This window comes from Acipenser ruthenus, chromosome 33 (assembly GCF_902713425.1).
Source record: "Acipenser ruthenus chromosome 33, fAciRut3.2 maternal haplotype, whole genome shotgun sequence".
NCBI classification, from domain to species: domain Eukaryota; kingdom Metazoa; phylum Chordata; class Actinopteri; order Acipenseriformes; family Acipenseridae; genus Acipenser; species Acipenser ruthenus.
The window spans coordinates 8,932,712-8,951,529 of NC_081221.1; the positions used below are offsets into that span (position 1 = coordinate 8,932,712).

General features: G+C 45.0%; 1 protein-coding gene across 2 annotated transcripts in view; it reads right to left on the bottom strand.

Annotated features, from left to right (window-relative positions):
* myo1d (myosin 1D) overlaps positions 1 to 18,818 on the bottom strand; it is a 180,584-nt gene that overhangs the window by 101,233 nt on the left and 60,533 nt on the right. For both annotated transcript variants that reach the window (XM_034055719.3, XM_059006770.1), the window contains exon 12: positions 2,517 to 2,687. In XM_034055719.3, coding sequence (XP_033911610.3) covers positions 2,517 to 2,687 — 171 coding nt within the window. The remainder of the gene's footprint in view (positions 1 to 2,516; positions 2,688 to 18,818) is intronic.

Sequence of the window (18,818 nt, forward strand, 5' to 3'; positions counted from 1 at the left end):
AAACGCTGCAACTGTGGCTACTCTGAATTGTATTTGACTTCAGCATATAGCCAATCAGGTGGCCAAATGTAACTTTAGTATGGATCGTAACAGAAAAATCAAATTTCTGACAATGTCTTTCTGTAATCCTGAAAAGTACATGCCAGTGCCTGTTTGTTTGCTAGGCCTACTGTTTGTGTGTGGGTGTAAGTTTTCAACATAGAGTTTTTGCTTGCTGCTCCCCAGGGACTCTCATGAAAACAATACGGTACTGGAACACAGAAAGAGTGCTTCAGGTACACAAGATCACCTGGGCTCTGCAGTTACTGAAACTCACGTTTGTCAACACACTCAAGAGGCAGGCAAGCATGAGATTGCTTTGGAGGGCTGTCGTGGAAACGGCTCCCCTGGGTGTGCAGACTCGCAGTGTGTGTATTGCTGGGCTGCGGCTGGGCTGCGGCTGGGGAGATGTATCCCAGCACTGCTGAGTCTCCGACAAGACCTTGAGGTTTCAGGCTCAGATCTTGTTCAAGAGTTGAGCTACACTGTGTGCTGTGGGCTGATCTTTGAAATCTCCCTGCAGCACTTTGCTAGGGCATGGAGAGAGAGCGAGGGCTGTAGGAATTTTACTGTAGGCTGTAGGAGGGAGACAGGGGTTTCTGTAAATCCCCTTAACAGTGTCAGACTCCCAGAAACATTGTGCTTGTGCTGACAGCATTGGGAGAGGAGAGGGATTGAAAGCACAGTGGATATGTGTGTATGTTCATGTTTGTCAGCAGATGTAAACTGCTCGGAGGGGGAATCATTTCTGGAATTAATACAGCATCTTGCTGCAATTCATAAGATATAATGGTATTAAAATAATAGTCTCACAATTATTTGCGTGAAGCACCAGAATTCAATTTGATTTCTGATGCGTCACGTATTGTGAAGAGAATACAAGACCTTGAGCTGAGTATGACATGGGTGGAGTGTCTAAAGGGACATGATTCTTTACTGCATCATACATCTGTAGGTGTCTCAACACACTCTGCGCTTGTTTTTGTTAAACTGGAAAAATAAAAGTCTTCCAAATACTGACTAATAATAATCGATACATACTAAGTCGCTAACTCATCTCAATATTCTTAAATCAAAGCACCAAGAATCTTGATTTTCAAAATATATTGAGAACCATAATGCAACCCAGCACAGCTATAAAAGCACAAGGCCACATATACTTGCACAATCTTAAATTGCATATAATCTTATATATCTAGGTTTAGGTAAGGTTTGCATACAAGGGTGTGGGCGGAGGAGTGTGTCTGTCCAATACCTTGTTTTTGTTATATAGAATTGTTCCATAATTAAATAATTTGACTAGATGCAGGACTGGCTGCTCAGATAAAAGTTGTACATTTGAAGTAGGGTTTGGGGTCTATGTGTAGTTATAGGTAAAGGGCAAGATTTTCCACTTCCAGTGTTAAGCAGTCCTCCACATTATTTAGGGACACGTAACATGAAGTCAAATGTCCTTTACGAAAGAAGGATATGAAACCGTAGTTACAGGAAGTGGGATTTTAATATCAGTTTTTGACCTTGGTCAATAAAATAAGTCACGCCTTGTCAATACAGCAAATGGCGTCACAAAAATGAAAGTCCAAAACAGAGCCATCCTAGGACAATACCAATGAGAGAGGAACGTCGTATTATTGTAGACATCCTGCAATTCAAATGAGCCTATCAACTAGTAACACCATTTAAACTTGGGTAACAATAATACGACCATGCAGTGTCGTATTATGCAGAATACTGTAATTCCACGTCATCTTGAAATTGTCACATACAGTGACCTGAAAACGGCAAATATAAAACGTCATCTGGCAAAAATCTTCTTTTTCTTTACAGTCTTACAATATCCTGTGCAGGAGGATGATTCCACACCAGGTTTAACAGGTAAAATAATATAATTAACTACTTCATAGTGTGGATGGAGGTTTAATTGGTTCAATTAAACAACTTAGAACAGGTTGGTGGAACAAAGACCAGGACTGGAAGGGCCAACTTTGGCCACCCCTGTTTAGGAAAAGGAAAAAAAAAAGTATTTTTCGGATGTACTAAAAAGCCTAAACAGTACATGTTTATTCTCTTTTGATGTAAATGTTTTTACAACTTTGATATAGTTTTAGATCAGGAAAAAAAGATTATAAATACATACACAACATATTAAATCTGGATTACATTAGTATGTAGTATGCTCAGTGTTGGCTGTTTCCTGGATTGTTGTTTGACTGGCTGTTAATACTGTATTCATGACAGGGATCCCTTGAAAGGAGAGAACATAAAAACCTGAGCAGCCTTATTGGCTGACAATGACATCATTGCCCAGTGCAGTATGTGAATAACATCTCCACTAGCATTAACTGAATCATGCTGCCCCCTGGTGGACACTGATATGCAGCATTCCTTTAACAGGAACAAGAATATTGACTTTGCTTTTTGGTTCCATTTCTTCCTGTACACTCACTCTCTGATCTGGGGTTGCTCTGTGTGTTTACCTTGCGGCTGGAGTAGTGAGCATGCTTGGCCAGCTTGCTGTTGAGCGCCTGCAAGAACATCTCGTCGGTCACCTTGCCCACGTTCATGCACGCCTCGTCCAGGATGGCAAAGATGCCCTTGTGCTGCTGCTCCACCAGGTCCACGATTATCTGGTTGTTGAAGTAATCAATCTGGCAAAGAGACCAGGACTCCATTAGACACACTGCACCTTCATTGTTAAAATGACTGCAGCTCACAAAATAATTCCATACATTTTCCCTGCCATGCACATCCCTTCTTCACTATATAGATCTCAAATATGTAGTTTTTATAGAAATATGCATTTTCCTTTTAAACATGATATCTGGTACTATACCATGTAAAATACATCTCTATTTGCAAGCCTGGTTCATTTAGTCCTGAACTTTCCTAGTCATTTAACCTGGAGAGTGACTGTGTCCCCACCTGTCCAGGGCCTTCTTTCCTGTCACTAACCAACCAGCTGCTTCCCCTAATGACTAACATGCTTTGTAACCAGGAAGATGCTCTGATCCCAAAGCCACTGCTGGGGTGAAATGACCAGGTAGGCAAGGCAAACTTTCTTTTAACTAGTGTTGTACTAGATATCAGGTTTGCGATATCATACGTTTCTTCTTAAAACTGTACACTTGAGACCTACAGTATATAATGAGTAGAAGTGCATAACAGGTAAGATTTATGAAATTATTTTGTTAACTACAACCACTAATAGCTTCAATTTTAAACATTTATCCAAAGATGAAAGGTTTATAATGCTGTCTACACATTTCAACATCAGCAGAAATATGCATGTGAAACACAGTATAGATTTTGGCCTTGATGTTTATACAGCAGTAGCTATAGCGTGTAAAGTAATTAATTTAATATTCTGCATTTATTTAGTCTGTTCCATGTACATTTTAGTGTTGTCCACACATTGTCTTATAGACCACAGTACTGTATTCATTTATTTTAAATTCTATTAAGAGTGTTTTTTGTTATCAGTTATTTGAGACACCAAGTATGTTAAAGTTTACAGATTTAAACATGCTTAATCTTAAATGAAATTAAACAGACTCCCAACACCCCTGCTTCACTCTTTTTACAATTTAGGAAAGCTCAGAATTGCAAGCACCGCCCCTGTGGTAACTTGAATTGAATGTTTGTATGAAGCAGAACCACCACAAGTCCTAAAATTATGCCATTATTAAAGGAATATCCTTTTGCTTATTAGAACCAGCTGTTGTATGACACTATTGGTTTAGAAACCCCAATTCAGCTAACTCTTTAGGAGGGAAAAAAAAGACATTTGTGAAAATACCACATATCACAATAGTAAAACGTTGTACGTTTGCACTGACAATAAAGGAACATACTGAAAAATAAGCGACACATTAAAACTAAAACAATAAGGTGAACTGAGAGACAAGCAATCCATTTATGCAGCTTTTACACCCGCTTTAATAAACAGAGAGTGCAGAATGACTGTGTTAATGGGTTAGTCAGAGCGCTGTGCTTTGCTGGACAGTCACTGTTTATTGCTGAGGTATATATCAGTGACTTCGTGTGACAGTACTGTCTGTCTATCAGCTAAAACACTGCCTAATGACGACAATCTTAATTGTAAATATTTGACAGAAAATGGTGATGCTTTAGTTGGTAAACTTACATGGAACGCATTGCTGGAAATGTCCAGTGTGATTTTTGATGCGTCTCCCGATGGCTTGGTCCAGTTCTGTCAATTTTATTTTTATGATTTCAAGGCGAATAAACCTGGCTTGTTTTGTACTGATGTCATGTTCATACCTTCTGTAGATACTGTTTCCATCAGCACAGCGATTACCCAAACGCTGGGAAAATGTGGCTTCGACTTGCACAGATTCTGCTTTATCATACATGGCAGGGACATTAAACCTAATCAGAAAGCAGAACTGCTACACATCATATTCCACATGTAATGTATGTATACTGAGATTTTTTCTCCCGATTTTTGCCGATGTTTCAATTAAACACAATTTTTTACAAGTTTTATCCCTATTTTTAATATATGTAAAATAACCTCACCCTTAACACTCTAGTTCCAATGCCAGGGTTTTGAGGATCCAAGACATTTAGCCTGTAGAACCTAGTAAAGGTATGGGAAGTAGCCCACACCACCAGATTGCATATGTCCTTGACAGATGCACCCTAGAAGAAAGCCTATGAAGTTGCCATGCCCCTGCCTTGCAGTCCTGACTGTATCTGCTATCTACTTGGACAGCCACTGCTTAGACAGGGCTTGACCATGGGACCTCGCCCCATAGCAGACAGAAAATTATTTGGACAACCTCCAACTTCTCGTCCATTCAACGTAGTATGCCAGGGCCCACACTGGGCAGAGCGTATGGAGCTGTTGCTTTGTCAGACTGGAAAGGTGGTGGGTGGAACGCCTCCAATTCCACAGACTGGTTGACATGGAATGCCGAGATCGTACTGTGTTGTTACGGACAATCACATGTCTCCCTCGCACGTCCTGCATAAAAGTCTGTAAGTGCAGGTAAACTGCCTGCAGCTATAAAACATTGATGTGAAGACCCTGCCAAGGGGGGTTCCACACATCGTGCGCACCTCTGGCATTCCACACAGTGCAGCAGCATCTGTGGGGACGACCTCTCTTCAAGTGACACTGACCAGCGCTACGCCGAGGTATAGATGGGCCAGATGTTACCACCAAGAGAGTGCCTTGAGACACTGTCAATAGGCAGTCACAGTTCAACACGGTCTGAAAAACCCTGCTGTTGACCCAGGCCTGCAGAGGGTGTATGCACAGTAGACCCAATGGAAGGATCTGGGAAGCTGCTACCATAAAGCTCAGAAGTTTCTGGAACGTCAACGTCACTAACGTTAGTGCTTTGTTGAGCTGAAAGAACTCCAAACAGGCGGCAATTCTTTGCACTGTGCCGGCCCTGGAGTCCATGCACACTTCTAGATAAGAGGCTGTCTGAGAAGGCGTGAGCTGACTCTTCGCATGATTCACTGTAAGGCCCAACCGTTGAAGGTGCACGGTGACCAGTTCCGTGTGGGCTTCTGCCTGTGCTGGAGACTGGGCACAAATGAGCCAGTCGTCCAGATAATTGAGCATTGTGATGCCTTTGAGTTTCAATAGTGCCAGGATAGCTTCCACACACTTCAAGGCGGCACAGGGAGCTTGGGAATGCCTAAATGCCAAGACACAGAACTCGTAGGCTGTTCCCTGAAAGGCGAACTGCAGGTACTTCCTGTGCGCTGGTTTTATGGGGATGTATAAATAGGCGTCTTTAAGGTCCACCGTGGTGAACCAGTCGCCTGGCCTGATTTACTGCAACAGCTGTTACATCGTCAACATTTTGAACCTCCTTCGGCTCAGATACAGGTTAACCTGTCTGAGGTCTAGGATCGGTCTGAGGCCACCATCCCGATTGGGCACTATGAAGTACCTAGAGAAGAACCCTTCCTCCAACTGGAGGGGGTCTATCATACGAATAGCCCATTTTTGCAGTAGAGCTGCTACCTTCTGAGACACCACAGCGTGCCTTGTGGGTCCGTGACTGAAAGGGAGAGGGACCATGCTTGAATTGCAGAGAATAATCCATGGTGCATTGACACCAATACTCCAGATGGCTCTGGTAGCGGGCGCAGCAGGCTGTGCCGGTCTTTGAGGCTGCTGGGGCCTAGGGTGCCAGTTTGTCACTTGTTTACACACTGGAAGTGATCACTTGGGAAGCAGGCGAACCAGCTCCTTCATGGATTCCAACACACGATGAGAGCGCTGCAGCATCTCGTCCACCGCAGGACCAAACATATGCCCTGGAGTGATCTGGCGTCTAACAGCAGTGCCTTGTCCCTGTTGCATGCCTGTTTAAGCCAGGTTCCTACCCACAGCCTGCCTGCTTAGTTTGGACACACAGAGCAGGTTCTTGTTAACCAGGAGCAGCTCATCCACCTGTTGTGGTGAGGGCCTGTGGTTCTCAGAAAGGGACCTCAGCAAATGGCCTTTGTGGAGAATGCACTGGCTCAATAGGCGCACTTGAGGATCACCTGAGACACACAGCACTGCTTGTTGGGGCAGGAAGCGTCCCTGGACAGGAGCGTTAAATTAGGCGCCTGAACCAGGCGGCAATAGAAGTCTCCGCCGGTGGAAAATTTGCCAGTCCCAGCTTCTCCGCATCATGTACCCTATATAGGGCATCCATTGACCGGGAAACAGCAGGAGCTGTTGCTGGGTGATCCCAGGAAGACTGGATTTCAAAAAGAAAATCCAGGTGCACTGTGGGGGACACGGGAGAGATGGCAGGCACATCATCGAATATGGACTGCCTTGTTCCACCTTCTGTAGGCCAGGACACTTGCAAAATTGCAGTGGCCCTCTTGTTCAACGGCAGAGGTTCTGCCAACAGGGAAAGCTTAACTGCAGGGGATGCGTTGTCAGACTTCACGTCCTCAGACAGGAACGCCAGCTCCTGTTCGCCCACCTCAGAGGCAGCGATGGACAGTATATCTCCTACTGTGGCCAATCTGAGCTCGTAACCCCCTGGGGCCCCAAGGGGACAGGCGACGCTGCAAGAACAGTTCCTTGGTGGGAAACAGCTGCCCCGAGTTTTTCCATCTGCTACGAGTCAGCCGATCGCTTACAACAGTAACTCCTCTTCTTCCTCGGGGGAGGAGAAGGAGAAGCAGAGGAGGATGAGGAAGACCATGAGGACAGCCTTCAGCCTTCCCAGGTGCATCGTTCACTCTCCCTTGGCACAGAGCCCTGGGGTGAGGACGCAGCCACCGCTCTAACAGAGGGTGATGTGGAAGAGCGCTGAGCAGGAGTAATGCAGAGCGCTCTGTAAAGCTGCAGAATAGCCGCTTCTCAAGCGTGCGCTTGGAGAAAGGTGCACAAAACTCGCAGTAGCTGCGATTAGCTAGTGCCTCCTTGGCGTACTGGGGCCCCAGGAAATTAGAGCATTTGACGTGCTTGTCCTCAACAAGCAGACTGGCCTTGCATGTCTCACAGGGATAAAACCCAGGCATGATGCAAGAAGCAAGCAATGCAATGTACAGTATATAGTTGTACAGTTGCTGCCTTAATCTGCTGACTGGGTCTGTACCGCGTTGGTGACTTTAGCACCAGGTCGGTACAGGTACGGTCCGGTTTGGGAGTGGAGCGTGTCGGTGACCTCGGTAACAGTACGGTACGGGAAGAGTCCGCAAGCAAATCACAACCGAAGCAAGTCCTGTGCAGTGCTGCTGAGCTACAGCACCACGTTGTCTTTGTGTAAAAAAAAAAAAAAAAAACGCACACAAAGAGAAAAAAACCCTCAACAAATACAGTAAGTTTAGCAATTACATAAATATAACACGTTATTATTATCATAACCCTGGTCCCTTGAAATAGAAATGTAACCATTACCTCATGGGTATTAATCCTTTGATACCGTCTAACCTGAATAGATATTACAAAGCTGCACACAGTGCCAGTGATGCAGTCGCGCCCGCCCCCAAGAGTATAAAAAGGCTGCTGACACTGATATCATTATCATTTTTCCTTCAAGACTTGCTGCAATAATGAACACAGTGACCTTGAAGGTTCATGGTTACATTTCTATTTCAGGGAACCAGGGTTATAATAATAAACTAACATTCCCTATCAAGCACGAAATGTAAAAATTACCTCATGGGTATGAATACCAAAGCTGTCGCAAGGCAATATTGAAGACCAACTGGAATGCTACAAGTCTAAGCCAATGGCCACCTTGAGCATTACCATGAGGAACCCCAGTACAAGTAGCTAGGGCTAAAAAATTGAGGGAGAACTAAACTCTATGTTTATGCTGCCGCCCTTAACACTTTTGATCCACGACATTCAATCGATAGACCCTAGTAAGCTGTGGGACAGGTCGTGGAGTCAAAGTCCTTAGGCAAACCATGTTTGAAAACATCCCACTTGTACCCATACTTGGAACGTGTGGACGCTGCTCTGGCATTCTGCAGGGTCTCAATAACCCTGGTCGGAAAGCCCTGGTCAGCTCAAATGTTGCCGTTCAGGGGCAAGACCTACAGCCACAGGCTCAATGGGTTGAGATGCCACAATGTCCTCCGCACCTGACTGAGCAGGTCGTGACGTTCGGGCAGGCTCCACGGCTGGACTCTCAGTAGCTGCATCAGATCTGAAAACCACACTCCTGGGGACTGTAAGCAGCTACTAATAGCACCCTGGCCCTGTCCTGTGTGATTTTCTCCAGAAACAGCAGGAGCATAGCAAGCAGTGGGAAGGCCACTGTTGGGACAAGGCATCTATAGCCAGTGGGTCCCTGGATCCTGTCATGTAGAACCAGTGGGGACAATGGAGGCAAGAGGTCTATCTCTGCTCTCCCGAACCGTTGCCAAATGAGGCTCACCACCTCCGGATGAAACCTCCATTCTGAAGCACTGGGAACTCCCCTTGAAAGGAGGTCCACCGCCTAGCTTATCACACTGGGTAGGTGTGCTGCTCGCAGGGAGAAGAGGCGATTGTGCGCCCAGAACAGCTTGTGGGCTACTCGATGGAGACTGGGGAACCTGAGGCCGCCCTGGTGGTTGTAGTAACCACTACTGTTGCGTTGTCTGCACGGACAAGCACATGCTTCCTGCGAACCCTCTGCAAAAATGCTACAAGGCTAGTTAAACTGCCTACAGTTCCAAACCATTATGTGGAGTGCCATTCTACACAGTGCCCAAACCTAGGCTGGACACGTTCGTGGTGATGGCCTCCCTTTTTGGTGACACTGCCCAATGCTACACTGAGGTGTAAATGGGCAGGCTGTTTGCACCAAGAGAGTGCCCTTAGACAGTGAAGAACACCGGTAACAGGCAGCCATGGTTTAATGTGGACTGAAAAACCCTGCTATTAAACCAGTCTTGCACAGGTCGCATGTGAGGTAGGGTCTGAGAAGCCGCTGTCTTCAAGCCCAAAAGTTCTGGAACGTCATTACCATGAGCGCTCTGTTGAGTTGAATAGCTCTAACAGGCGGCTATTCTCTGCACTCTGTCATCCGACAGAGTGGACAGCATGAACCCGAAGTCCAAGCACCCTCCTAGATAGGAGGCTGTCTGAGGTGGCTCTTTGCAGATTCACCATAAGCCCTAACCATAGTAAGTGGAAGCTGAACAGTTGAGCTGGATACTGGGCAAAGCTAACTAGTTGTCCAATAACAGAGTACTCAGATCCCTTTGAGTCTCAATGGGGCTAGCATAGCTTCCCTGTGCCTTGAAAAAGGCATGGGGAGCTTAAGAGAGGCCAGACGGCAAAACTTGAACTCGTATGCAGTTCCCTGAAAGCGAACCGCTGGTACTCAAGTGTGCCGGTTTTTATGGGGATATGAAAACAGGCATATTTGAGGTCCACCTTGGTGAACCAATTGCCTGGGCTGAATGACTGCAACTAGCTTGCATCATTACATTTGAATCTCCTTTGGCTCAGAACATTGTTGACCTGCCTGAGGTCGAGGATTGGTCTGAGGCCACCATCCCGTTTGGGCATGAAGTAGAACCTGTCCTCCAATTGGAGGGGGTGTACCATATAAATAGTCAGTTTTTGCAGTAGAGCTGCTACCTCCTGAGACACCACAGCGGTGTCCTGTGGGTCAGTGACTGATGCTGTAATCACACCCCGAAAGGGAGGGGGAGCGTGCTTGAACTGAAGCGAGTAGCCGGTCTGAGCATTCGTAAACACCCAGATATCTGTGGTGCTCTGACCCCAATTCTCCAGATGGCTCCCTGAGAAGGGGCCGTGGACCCGTGGACCCGCTGCTCACATTGTGGCTTGGCCTGAGGCTCTTGCCTCTGTGCCGGGAGGCGGCCTGGCCGCAGGCGCAGCTGGCTGTGCTGGGCCCTGAAACTGCTGGCACAGGGATAAAAACCCAGGCATATGCAATAGCAATGTACAGTAAGAATGTGCAGCTGCTGCCTCGCCTGCTAAAGACAGTAACAACAAGGCCTGCTTGGTACCAAAACTGGGATGGGAACACTGGTCGGTAGCGGGCCGGAACCAAATGGAACGGAGCAAACTTTGTCCCCATCAGGCACGCATGCCTGTGGGAAACTGCTGCCCAGAGCTCCTCTATTCCCTGGTGCATGGCTCTCCCTTGGCACAGGGCCATGGGGTGAGGATGCAGCCACCTCTTTATGAGAATGTGATGGGGAAGAACACTGTACAGGTGAGGGACGCAGAGCGCCCTGTAGAGCTGCAGGAGAAACGTTTCTCCAACGTACACTTGGAGAATGCACACAAAACTCGCAAAAATGCGGGTTTTCCAGTGCCTCTTTTGCGTGCTGCTGCCTCAGGCAGGAACAGCATCTGCTTGTCCACAGATATAAACCCTGTCATTATGCAAATAGCAAGCAATGTACCATAAGAATGTACAGTTGCTGCCTCAGCTTGCTAAAAACAGCAACTGGACTATCAACAAAGCCTGCTTTGTAACAAAGTGGGGATTATAAAATCACGGTCGGTAGCAGGTTGGAACCGGGAGTGTAGCAGAATGGTACAGGGTCGGTTTGGTACCGGTTTTGTGTAGCACAGGGTTAGTACAGTAGTGTACAGTACTGTTGCTGCCCACAAGGGGGCACCTGCTCAAGCTGTGCGGTAATGCAACAGGGCAGACCCTCTGTAGACCAGGGCACTTGCAAGACCGCAGTGGCCCTTTTGATCAATGGCATAAGCTCTGCCGTTACAGGGAGAGTTTAACCGCAGGGGATGGGACTCCACGTCTTCAGACGTGAACGCCAGCTCCTAGAGATGCAGAGCGCCTTGGAGAAATGCGCACAAAACTTGCAGAAAGCGATTTGATGCAAATAGGAAGCAATGTACAGTAAGAATGAACAGTTGGTGCCTCAACTTGTTAAAGCCAGTAACTGGACTGCAAAGGCCTGCTTGGTACTAGACAGGCAGGCTGGCTTTGCATGTGTCACAGGGATAAACCCCAGGCATAATGAAAATAGCAAACAATGTACAATAAGAATGTACAGTTGCTGGTAAGCATTAAAAGACTTGCATGACAGCTTCCTACAGATGTCAGGACTGCCCAGTCCCTGACCACATTCCGGCGCCTCCTTAAGACTCACCTCTTCAAACAGCACCTGTAGAACACCTCTGTTTGTATCCTGGGACACTATCACCCTTCATTTAAATGTGCTTTATTTTGATCTTATCTGCCCCTTATTTTACTGCATTTAATCCTGTACTTCAGAATACTGTAATCTGCCAAGTGACCTGTAGTATTTTGTATTTAATCATATCCTGATGTAACTATCACTATTTAATCATATCCTGATGTAACTATCACTATTATCTGCTGTATAATTGAATTGTGGTTTGTCACACTTGAACAAAAGTTATTGTATTTCTTGCTCTTATTGTATTACTTGTATTGTAACACTTGAAATGTATTTGCTTACGATTGTAAGTCGCCCTGGATAAGGGCGTCTGCTAATAAATAAATAATAATAATAATAATAATAATAATAAAATGCTGTTTGGTACAGTGTCACAGATGGTTCTGGCACGTCCCTTTTGTGCTACAAGTCATTAAATCCTTTTGCATGGAAGGCCTCGGTTGCATGGGTGTGCTATTCTTTGATGGACCCAGATTCAGTTTTTGCCTACTGATGATGGGAATGGGAATGTAGAGATGGAAGCTCTGCTAACAAGATTTATGTTTTTGCAGGTATTAAGCTTTTAAAGACACACTTGTGGTGACTTTGACAGACTGAGAGCAGAAACTGACCCAAGACTGTGACAGTTACAGGAAGAAGGCTGATCTTTGGGATACAAATTGAACATTTGTGAAACTGCATGCTAAAATGTTAAAATGTTGTAATAACTGTACTGTGTTTTAAAGAATATAAAGCCAGCAGAAATACTAAATAAATTGGTAAAACACACTGTTCATACAAAAAGTTATAATATGCTCTGTATTAACCTATAGTTATGCTAGAGCATTCTACATTCCTTTTTATTCTATTATAACCTTGAGCAGAAAGGCAGATGCAAGCATCAAGTTTCTTATCTGAAAGTAGGCTAAACACAGGTATTCTAGAATAATTCAAACAGAATATAAGTGTAAATGTTTTATTTTAACAGAAGAACGGTAAGAGTTTGAAAATAAGAGAATATAGTGCAGGAATTAACTTACAGTAAAAAACTTCAGTCAAAGCAGAATGGTACCTTTCTATGTAAAGCATATCGTCGGCTTGCCAAAGAGAAGTCAATTAATCTTGGTAACCTTGCTTGTCTGCAGTACCAGATAGAGTTTTAATGTTTGGGGGATTTGAGATCCAAGGTTGCTATGATGACTGATCTTTTACATATAAGAAATACCTTCTGGTTACCAAGAAAGAATAACATCAGTTCAAAAGTTCACCTTACATATTTTGGAGATGTAGGAGAGATGGGGATGAGGGCTAATTAATTTTATGGAGGGAGTTGCCGGGTGTTTTGAGAATGTTGTTGACTTGAGAGACAGAAGCTGTTAAGGCTGATTAATGTTAAAGACTTAATTGAAACTTCTGATGTAAGAAGTGAGGCAAAAATCGAGGTAAAATCTTAGTCAAGTATCACCAACTTGCTAACTACAAGTTGTGTGATCCATGCTCTGAAGATCTCTGATCAAGCTGATTGCTGTTGGTGTCGTGTTCAGAAGTCTTTGCCTTTGAAGACAGTTCCTGTCCTGACCTTATATTCTACACTTCCATATATAATTTGGGAGGTAAGAACTATTTGGAATCTATATCTCTCTTATATTGATGCATTGCTATAAGGTATATGACTTATGTTTTAGTCTATAAGATTGATATATTGGATGTTTTAGGACTTAGCGGTGGGCGTCTTTAGTTTTATGCATGCGTAGCCTTAGGGCAAAACATGTTGTAACCATAAATGTATTGAAGAAGGCACTGGACTGCCCAGATTGCCTGTCAGCTGGGATTCGATGTAGTCTGTAACTACTCAATCCATCTTTTAGCAGTTAATAAACCGAAGGGGTGTTAATACTACTCTGATTCGTTAGAACTTCAAATTGAATGAGTCTGTGTGAATTTCTTGATTATTAAGGCTGTGTGGTCCAGTGGTTAAAGAAAGGGGCTTGTAACCAGGAGGTCCTCGGTTCAAATCCCACCTCAACCAATGACTCATTGTGTGACCCTGAGCAAGTTACTTAACCTCCTTGTGCTCCGTCTTACTGAGACATAATTGTAAGTGACTTTGCAACTGATGCATAGTTCACATACCCTAGTCTCTGTAAGTCACCTTGATAAAGGCGTCTGCTAAGTAAACAAATAATAATAATTAAAAGTCATCTGGATACGTTGCAAGCCCAGTGCACGAACGATCCACTTACAGGAGTCCAAAACATCTTTATGTCCTCCTGAACGTCTCCCCTTAGAGTGTATATATACTGTATGTATGTATATATATATATATATATATATATATAAAAAGAGTATGTGCAAACCCGACAACTGGTTCAGTGCCTGTAGCACAGGGTAGGTACATTTGTGCACAATGGGGGTTACACATCCCACATGCCCCCTCTGCCATTCTAGATCACACCCCAGCTAAGCTGGACGCGTCTACTGATGCAACAACGCCTCTGTGTAACACGGCAGGAGCTACAGCTCCTATATGTAGCACTTACTGTAACAGGGCTGGTGCAGTATACAGTACTTGTAACAAAAAACCCTGCGGTCTCAGACAATACAAACAGCAACGCCGCTGTATGGTATGTTACAGGAAAGTACTGTAAAAAAACAAATAAAAACAGCGCAAGTCAAACTCAAGCCAGATTCCACGGCACCCACAGTACGGTGCAAACGGTACGGTACACATGGTACGGTGCAACGGTGCACACAGTACGAAGCAAACGGAACAGTATGTGCACGGTACAGTGCACGGAGCACAGTACACAGGGTACAGTGCAAACGGTATGGTACGGTACGGTGCACGGCGTGGTACAGTGCAGAGCACGGTACACTACCATTACGGTAACCTCGTTCACTAAGAATGGTGGTAGATCAGTGCCCTATAGTTACCAAAGAAGCAAAATACAGCCCTAAGACTGGAGGAAGTCTACTGTCACTGACAGCCTTCGCAATGGTACTGCAAGCAGAAACCAGAGCAGCAATGAGACACTAAGGGAAGGACTGCAGGCAGTCAGAACCGAAGCAGAGCTCAGCCCAGCGACTGCAAGTAAATCGGCAAAGGTAACCAAAGTACCAGCGAGAACGGGAGCAGGTCTGAGACCTACAGTTACCACAGGAGCGATATAGGGATGCCCACCTATAACGCTCTTGGCTGACCAATAGTTAAAAAAACTAAGGAAAGCCTACTGTTATCTACCAGTTTTCACACCAAGTCTGCGAGCAGATCTTAATGTGGCAACAAGGCAATGAGAAAAACTGCAAGCAGCCTGACCCAACGCATCAGCCCAGCAGCCGTGTTAGTGTTTCTGTGGAAAAAAAAACAAACAGAAAATACAGAGAAAAAATATTTTTTTTCACACAATACATTACACAAGCAATTACCATTATTTTAATATAGTATTTATAACAAAAAGCTTTTTTTTTATTTTTACGCTTTGACCGAAGCTCGCAGCTAAGAGAGACCACAAGTAGCCGACTTAAGGTGCTCAACCCAGGGAAGGGGCAGCAGAGCTGCCGGTTTCGCGCGGAGCACAAGGCCGCTGCAGGATTTATGAAAAACCACGGCTGTCCACAATACGTGAAAGAATTTATCTAAAACACAATCGCATTAATAGTGTAATACACAAGCGAAAAGCAGATAAAAGCATTTTATTCAACACTTATCTGTTCGTAGATCTCTCTCATCTCAGGTCAGTGAAAGGAAAAATGATGATGAGATCAGTCTTTTTATACCCTCGGGGGCGGGCGCGACTGCGTCACTGGCACTGCGTGAAGCTTTTGGAATATCCAATTTAGGTTAGACGGTATCAAAGGATTAATACCCATGATGTAATTGTTACATTTAGTACTTGATAGGGAATGTCTCGGATTTTTAGCCAAAGCCAAAATGAAAAATAAATAACTCCAGCCGGAGATATTGCAGGCTTGGGGGAGAGTGCAAAGTCAGCCGACTTATGTTGCTGGATCCCTGGGAAGGAGCAACTCTAGCCGCTGGCTTCACGGGGGGCACAAGGCCACAGTGGACGTAACAAACAACAGGCTGTAGTGCACAAAATATGCGTAACTAGTAAAAACTATTACAGTGATTATTTTAATATCGCATATAATTTGTGTAAACACAATAAATAGGAAATATATAGTAGATAGAAGTAACAAGTACTTATCTGAACAAGGCTCTCTGGTCAGGTCAGTCTTGAAAGGAAAAATGGCGCAGAGATATGTGAGTGCAGTCCTTTTGTGCCCTCGGGGGTGGGGCATGATTGCGTCACTGGCTCAGAGAGCAGCTTAGGTATATCTTAGTCAGGATTTGGGTCTTTAGGAGGTAAATTACCATATGGTAATGATTACATTTCATACTTGAAAGGGAACCAGCATTGTTGCAGGAGGGAGCATGATCTCAATACACTGGTATCCTTAGAAGAGATCTCCTGACGAACTCTCCAGAGTAAATGTTGAGAACGTGTTATATTTTAAAAGAGCAGGCAAATATTTCCTATAGCCTGGTTTTACAGGGCTGTGAAGGGTGGCGTCCTTGAGGTCCACCGCAGTGAACCAGTCGTCTGACCTGACTGACTGCAACAGCTGTTGCACTGTCAGCATCTTAAACCTTCGTACTCTCAAGTACAGGTTGAGATGTCTGAGATCGAGAAACGGTCTCAGACAGCCAAGCCGTTCCAACACCAGGAAATACCTGGAGTAAAACCCTTCTCTTTTGTTGAGAGGATGAACAATTGCAATGGCCTGTTTCTGCAGCAGGGCCGATACCTCCAGAGACACTAAAATAGTGTCTTGAGGGTTCATGACCGTTGTTACGATCATGCCCTGAAAAGGTGTCTGTGGTGCATGATCGTCAGTAACCCAGATGGGCCTGATAGAATGGGCCCTGGACCTGTGGCAGCAAAACCCTACAGCTGCTGGCTTGCAGGTGCTTGCGTCTGTGGCTGCTGCTTTGGAACAGGGCACCGGTAATTGTGGTGGCCTCCATGCTGCGCACCTTAAAAGCGCACATTAGCCCTAGCAGGGGCTGTATGAGCCTGTGCCTGCTTCTGGGCCTGAGGGTGCCTCTGCGTACGCTTTGCCAGCTTATGGGCTGGGGGCTTCTGCTTGGGGAGGAGGCGTGCCAACTCCCTGGAAGTTTCCTGTGATGAGAGCGCTTTAGCATCTCATCCACTGCTAGTCAAAACGTATGACCCAGTGTTATGGGTGCATCAAGCAATGATGCCTTATCCTTGTCAGGCACTGAGCCCTGAGAAAGCCAGAGCTGCCATTTTGCTGCCACCAACGCAGCCATGCTCCTGCCCAACTGTTGGCAGGGCATGTGGTCAGTGGACCGAGTCTGCAACAGCCTGTACTAGTAGGCTACCAGTATGTTACCGTAGCTACCCAGGCACATGCAAAATGCTGAGGCCACATAGGCCTTTCTTCAGCATTACTTCTGTGACGCGGCATTGTTTGTTGGGACATGAGACAGCACGTACAAATTGGACATCTGCACCAGAGAGATGATGGAAGCCATAACAGACGGAAACGGGCTAAGGCCCAGTTTATCTGAGTCGTGCACCCTACATAGGCTGTCCAAAGATATTGAAACAGAGGGGGCAGTCGCCGGACGTGCCCAGGAGATTGAACCACTGCTCGTCTTGTGTTCTCCCAACCTCGCTACTCTCATGCAACCCCTCTGCTTCACACACTCTACTGGCTACCTATCTCTGCTTGCATTCAATACAAGACCCTTGTTCTTGCTTACCGCTCTCTTCACCACACTGCCCCCTCTTACCTCCAATCCCCCGTGTCTCCCTACACCCCCTCTCCACTCCTCCTCTACTGGCCGACTGGTCATGCCTTTCCTCCACTCTCCATCCTCCCGTACCCACTCCTTCTCTTCCCCAGCCCCTCTGTGGTGGAACCAGCTGCTGGAGAACTTCAGGACTGCTCCGTTTCTCACTGCCTTCTGCCGCCTCCTCAAAACCCACCTGTTTAGAGTGCACTTGTAGATCTCTTGATCTACCCCTTCTACTATGCACTGGACTTACCTGACCTCAGCACCATGTTACTGGGTGCTCCGCTGATGCACTATCCTTGAACTACTATCATGTCATTGTAAATACAGATGGTCTTAACCCTTTCCGGTCCATTGTCGGACTGGGTCCGACATTGCAATTATTCCTCACAGGTCCTTTGTCGGACTGGGTCCGACATCATTATAGCAACGCAAAAAATGGGTTTCTAGTCGTTTTTTCTCCGGAAAAAGCCGAGAAAACCATTCAATTGCCGAGTGGGAGTGACAAGAGCCGAGACGAAAGTCGAAAAAAAAAAAAAAAAAAAAGGCGTATCTCATGAATAGTCATACATGGTATCTGGTATCAGATAACGGGGCGGGTAGTAAGTAAACAAGTTGGCTGACTGAATCAGTGCACAGAAAACACAGACATTTGCAGAGGTTTTTTGAGATGTTATAGTAATAAAATAATGACTTGGATCGCATTATTGAGGAGTTTGGTGATAAAACGAGTGATCCGGAGATGATCGATCGGTATGTACGACTATTATTATTATTATTATTTATTTCTTACATAGGTGAACGCTATAGCAAACAAAAGGGTGGGGCGGGGCTGGAGATGCCTAGTGAGTGCTTTGTTGATATGCAGGGCCATTTAAACCCGTTTGACTGTGGAAAAAAAATAAATAAAATTAACTGCGCGTGTGAAAATTAATTAGACCTGACGTGCCTGACGCGCGATTAATAAATGGACCGCAAAGGGTTAATCCTGTTATCATTTCATATTGTATTTAGTGGAATTTGTACTTACTGTAAACTATACTGTATTTAAATATTGTTTTGCAACCTTGTATTGCCTTGTAACACCTGTGGAGTAGCCTTGGATAAAGGCACCTGACAAATAAACTAATAATAATAATAAAACTTACATGCAAGGTTCTTTATAGGGCAAAGTCAAATTTATTCCTACATTGTTTCATTGTTTTATCGTTTCATTTCATTCTATAGTCTTTCCGTTGTTTCGATCTTTAAGATTAAATGTTTTAGTGTTCTGCGGCAGTTCTTTAAACTTTAAAACTTAATTTTTTTATTGAGGGCTGAATAGTATTTTATTGTATTGTTAAAT